Raw genomic sequence first — 6,000 nt, 5'->3', positions numbered from 1 at the left:
GTGGCAGGAGTGAAAGCCGGGAGGGGAACAAAAGGGGACCCCAGGACCGAGTTTGAGGACCCCCTGGGAAATGAAAAAACGAAAGGAGACGAAGACTCACCACCAGCTCGGAGAAGCGAGCGTGCAGTTCCTCTGCCAGGGGCATGGGGGCGCTGAACTCCAGGAGCTGTAGGGGAACGCTGTCCTTCAGGTTGATCTCCGGGGGTTCGCTGCTGCCGAAGCAGCACAGGAACCCCAGGGCGGGGCGGGTCCGTTTCCGGGGGGGCATCCTGTCCTCCGGGGCAGGCCTGCTATCTAGGGGGCATGATCTGTTAAAAAAAGAGGAGAGAGAGAGACCGTTAGACACAGCTCAGCACATTTTGACCTGCCGCTCTGAAGTGTGTATCCGTGTCACTGGTCCCCACTTGTGATAAGTGCGTGACACAAGGACCACCAGCGGGTCAGGCCAGCTCCTTGCATGAGTACAGCTCAAGAGGGCTCATCATGCCCCCAACACACCCTTGGGTCATTAGCAGCCATAGAAGAGTCCCCCCTACAGCACCTTCAAGGACCCCCCTGTTGAAAATGCAGGCCCTCAAAACATCCAGCCAGGTGTATTTGAGCTAGCCCGCTCGCAACCACTGCCGACTCATCTTTACTAGAATGCAAGTGAATGAATTAGGGAGCAGGACAGGGGAACGTATGTGAGCGCGGAGTACCATCTCCCTCACCACTGCGATCATCCCCACCCCCCCCCCCCCCAAAAAAAGCTGAAAGTTGAAAGTCATCAGGACTGAAGTTCTCTCTCTTTCTCTCTCTCGCTCTCTCTCTCTCTCTCTCTCTCTCTCTCGCTCTCTCTCTCTCTCTCTGTGATCTCAGCACAAACAGAGCCTGGCACAGTGGAAAGAGGGAGCTCCTGTCACCAGCCTCGCCCCCGTTTCGCCCATCATCTTGGGGCAGCTTTGTACCCTTGGAGCAAGGTGCTTAACCTGCATTGCTTCAGTACATATCCAAGCTGTATAAATGGATTCTATGAAGACCCTCCCAGCCTCTGGCTGTAATTAGATGTATCTGAATAACAGCCCCCCCCCGTATGGAAGCCCCCTCCTCTGTGACCTGGGGTGGGGGGTTATTCAGGCTTTTCAGCCCCACTGAAAGGGAGAGGGGGGGAAAGAGGCCGCGAGCGGGGGGGTCTCACTCACAGTTTGGATCGACGGCCCGTGTCGAGTGACAGCAGGGGGTGGGCCGGCACCCCAACACCAACCCTCAACCCCTCCTGGGGGCGGGACGGTGGTGGCGGCGGGCTCCGTTACAGGGAAGCGGGCGATGGTGATTCGGGGAGTGGGGGGGTGTGGGGTGGAGTGGGGTGGGGTGGGGTGGGGTGGGGGGGGGACGCTGGCCCGAGGCCCGGACCACAAAGATGCACAGTGTTCGAGGCCACAATGGGACCCACAGGGACGGGGGTGTGAGTAATGACACCGAAGCTGTCCATGCACCGCTCTCTCCCTCTCTCTCTCTCTCTCCCTCTCACTCTCTCTCTCGCTCTCTCCCTCTCTCTCTCTCTCTCTCTCTTTCTCTCCCTCTCCCGCTTTTACACAAAAAAACAAAAAACAACAACAAAAAAAAAACCAAACTGCCCTTTGTTGTCACCATTCCCTGAATAACATTCCGCACAATGCTGACTTGTACAACGCGGAATGCAGAGGGAATTCTGAGAGGCTCAGGGCTTTTTTTTTTGTGTGGAAAAGGTGATGAGTTTATGATACGCGCGAGCTGACACAAACACTTCAGGAACCAAAGCACGTGTGGGAAACTACACTTCCGTATGCTGCATGCGACAGAACTCAATTCCATTTCCATTCAGTTAATGTAGGAAATTAACTGAAATTTAGTTAAGGTGTGAGGTCACAAACATGTGATTACAATGGACTTAGCTGAACGTTCTAATGATGATGTAACAATCAGTATGGATAATTGAATGCAGTGGAGTTCTAGAACACTGGCTTAGAATTTTTAAAGAACATTCCAAAAAACCTACTCTTCAAAGGGTTAATGACCTGAAAAAAATGGGCATAATGTTCATATCAGGATTCTTCAGTGAAGTGAATTTTAAATCATTTCCTGATTGAACTTGACACTTGACTTGAATTTATGGACTTCACATTTTGTTGCTTTTCCCTGGCTGGAAGAAGACATACCCCTGTCACGTAGTCACATGAATAATTCTACTGCACAGAACTTTTAGCCTATATCGAGGTGAGGAAAAAAAAGGTGAAAATCCTCTCTTAAAATTCCCTCAGGACATTTATTGATCTTTGGTCTTTGGCATTGGTCTTTTCCCCTAAATGACGGCAGACCATTTAATTGGGGATACCTTACTGAACGTGGAAGGTTCAAACACAGCGCCTACATCATTCAGCACTGCAAGAACGCTTTCACCACGTTTGCTAAGAATAGCACAGTAGTAAATTCTTTATGAATATGCTTCAGTCTCCAAGGAGAGGAAAGCAACTTCACACACTGGATCTCACTCTTTCTCTCTCACACTCTCTGTCTCCGTCTCTTTCTCTCTCTCTGATTCTCCCACGCTTTTTTTTTTTTACACACAAGGTTTTCTGCAATACTGCCAAAGTGTCTAGCTTTTCTTTTTGACAAGTCTATAGCGCTTCCTTCAAATTTGAAGGGAATCTGGGGGGGCAGGGGGGGCAGGGGTGGCAGGCTTAGGAAAGGGACCATGGGTGGGAGTGGGGGAGCGGGGGGGGTTGGGGACAGTGGTAAGATGCACTCACGTGGAATCGTGCCTCCTCCCTATACATACTGACTGAATGGAGGGGGGGTGGAGGAAGATGATGGAGAAGGGTGGCTGGGTGCGGGGGGGGGGGGGGGGGGGGGGGGGGGGCAGGGGGAGCGCAGGGTGGGCCCGAGGGTTGTGGGGGTTTCTGGAGGTTTTTGGAGTGTGAAAAAAAAGTGCCCCGAGCGTTTTCTCTCCCCCCCCCCCCCCCCCCCCCCCCCCATCCCCCTCTCCATTCACGGCGGCCATGTCCGGACCCCTCTTTTAATTAAGACGGCTTTGAAAGCATCTCAATGCGCTTCGCAGTCTCTGAGGAAAAAGCGGGAAGAGAACACAGGAGCAGAGGACAGCAGCCCGTCACTGCCATGGACCCCGCACAAAAACAACCGCTATCCCAGGCCTCTACCACCGCCCGGCTCTGCTCTGCTAACGCCAAAAAGCCCATTCACCAGCTCTACAGCCAAACCTCAATCGCGCCTGTTAGGGGGGGGGGCTACTGACACCCCCCAAAACGAAGAGCTCCTATTGGTCAGCGGAAACAACTACAGATGGGGCAGAGTTCCAAAAGTGTAAGAATACGGGAGAGATTTACCAACCGCAGGAGATGTGTACAGCATAAGTGTAAGTGTGCTTCTTGAGCGTCTTCGAGTGTGTGTGTGTGTGTGTGTGTTTGTGAGCGTGTGCGTGTGTCTGTGTCTGCACGCGTGTGTGTGCGTGTCTGTATGTGTGTGTGTGCTTGCATGTGTGTGTGTGTGTGTATGTGTATCTGTGTGTGCGTGTGTGTGTGTGTGTGTGTGTGTGTGTGCTTGCATGTGTGTGTGTATGTGTATCTGTGTGTGCGTGTGTGTTTGGCGCAGTGGCTGTGCTCAAAGCCGCTGTGAGTGGGGGAAACATGTCCCCTCTCTATCACCCTGACAGAGGCAGTGGCAGTAACACGCCAGTGTGTCTGAGCCCACACTGGTCCAGCGTTTCTTCAGCCCTGTTCCAGCACTGTGGTCTCACCCAAACAATGACAGTTACACTGTGTTGACTGCGTGTCTCTTTCACCCAATCTGTCAATGCGGACGTCAGAAACCTGGCAGCCCCTGGTGGACAGTGAGAGGTCTCTCACACACACACGCACACACGCACACACATTCACAAACACACACACGCATACTATCACACACACACACACGTAAACACACAGACTGTGGTGGGTTTATGGGGACTGTATACACACAGAGAATGGTGCGTACACAGTCCCCACAAACCCACCACCGCCGACTCCGACGTCGAGCTCCAGAGAGCAGCCATAGAATTTGATTCACTAATTACATCCTGGTCGAGCCATGATGGCGGGAGTTCAGTGGCCAGGCTGATTTCATTAACCCCAGAGCTGTCCTGTTTTTTGTTTTACAGAAAGAAACCGTATTTTTCACACGCCGTCTGCGAGCTGTGCTTCCCCCTCGTTAGCGCTGAGCATCTGTTCGGCCGCGCAGCGCGGTGTCTCCGCAATCTGCTCGCTCCCTCCCGCCGCACCCCCGCAAGGGAGCGGGGAGGCTCGCTCGCCCCTTATTTACGAATTCGTTAAAAAAAGCCTGCGCACCCAAACCGCGGTGCAGCCAGCAGGCGTATGAATGGAGCCGTCCTCTAATTGCCGTTATGTTGCTGTTACGTTGCTGTTACGTTGCCGTTACATTGCTGTTACGTTACTGTCACGTAGCTGTTACATTGCTGTTACATTGCTGTTACGTTGCTGTTACATTGCTGTTATGTTGCTGTTACATTGCTGTTACGTTGCTGTTACGTTACTGTCACATTGCTGTTACGTTGCTGTTACGTTACTGTCACGTAGCTGTTACATTGCCGTTACGTTGCCGTTACATTGCTGTTACATTGCTGTCACATTGCTGTTACGTTGCTGTCACATTGCTGTTACGTTGCTGTCACATTGCTGTTACGTTGCTGTTACATTGCTGTTACATTGCTGTTACGTGGCTGTTACATTGCTGTTACGTTGCTGTTACGTTGCCGTTACGTTACTGTTACATAGCTGTTACGTTGCTGTTACGTTGCTGTTACGTTACTGTCACATTGCTGTTACGTTGCTGTTACGTTGCTGTCACGTAGCTGTTTCCATTTGCATGTTCTCTTTCGTGATCAGCGCTTCCTATAATTCATGGATAACAAGGAGACGGATCAGAAGCACATCCCACCGAATTCACACCCAGAACCACCCAGAACCCCCCAGAACCACCCAGAACCACCCAGAACCCCCCAGAACCACCCAGAACCACCCAGAACCACCCAGAACCACCCAGAACCCCCCAGAACCACCCAGAACCACCCAGAACCACCCAGAACCCCCCACCGCCGCTGGCATAAACACTCCCTGCAGTCCCTCAACCGTCCCTGGGCCACACGATTCAGGTTTTCTGGAACCCATTTTAATTGTACAGTGTTCACCCCAGACCAGTACGCACCCCCCCCCCCCCAAACCCAACCACTGTTATTAATTTATTACGGCGCGTGAAGTCTTCATCCAATCGGCCTTTTTAAGTGGCGGGTGTGATTTAAGTGGCTGGAGCACTTTTGGGGACCTACAGCCTGCGTTCCTCTCTAAGGCCACCAGAGCCCCAGGACGGGCCGGCTCTGCTCAACCCGGTATTACATTACCAGCTTCCACTTCCAGCGGATTAGGAGCGAGCCTCTGGAAGCAGGGGGGAGAACGCAGAGGGGGGTCTAGGGGCAGGGGCAGGAGCAGGGGCGGCAGCAGCAGCAGGCCCTACAGTACGGCATTCTCCAACTCAGCCTTTCCGACCGCAGCCATTAGGCTCTCTCATCTCTAAAGGGCAGCGCTGATGAGGAAGAGCTAAAATAGCCGCGCCGCGGCGGCGACCAATCGCGCGCCACTTAACCCGCCCGCCACCGAGGTCACGGTGACAACGCCGCCCACACTGGCATCCTTTAATCAGGGAGATTCATCAGCGTGTGCTGCACTGTTTACACGCACACAGACAAGCACTCACGCGTACATAGCCACATACACACGCAGACACGCATACACACAGACATGCATGCAGGCACACACAGGCACACACACTCGCATGCATGCAAGCACGCACACACTCACACACAGACACACACACACACACTCCGGCACACGTGCACACACACACACACAGACACACACACACACACTCACATGCACACTTCGGCACACGCGCACACACACACACACAACTCAC

The 6,000-nt window shown here is 53.0% G+C and overlaps 1 protein-coding gene across 5 annotated transcripts in view; it reads right to left on the bottom strand.

Annotated features, from left to right (window-relative positions):
* The window catches only part of daam2 (dishevelled associated activator of morphogenesis 2), a 139,254-nt gene that overhangs the window by 67,031 nt on the left and 66,223 nt on the right, over positions 1-6,000 (bottom strand). For all 5 annotated transcript variants that reach the window (XM_035394340.1, XM_035394336.1, XM_035394354.1 and 2 more), the window contains exon 2: positions 101-308. In XM_035394340.1, the coding sequence (XP_035250231.1) occupies positions 101-268 (168 nt within the window). In that variant the 5' untranslated portion in view covers positions 269-308. The remainder of the gene's footprint in view (positions 1-100; positions 309-6,000) is intronic.

This window comes from Anguilla anguilla, chromosome 1 (genome assembly GCF_013347855.1).
Source record: "Anguilla anguilla isolate fAngAng1 chromosome 1, fAngAng1.pri, whole genome shotgun sequence".
In the NCBI taxonomy this organism is placed as follows: domain Eukaryota; kingdom Metazoa; phylum Chordata; class Actinopteri; order Anguilliformes; family Anguillidae; genus Anguilla; species Anguilla anguilla.
The sequence above is the reverse complement of the archived record's forward strand: the minus strand, read 5'-3'. Positions and strand labels throughout refer to the sequence as shown.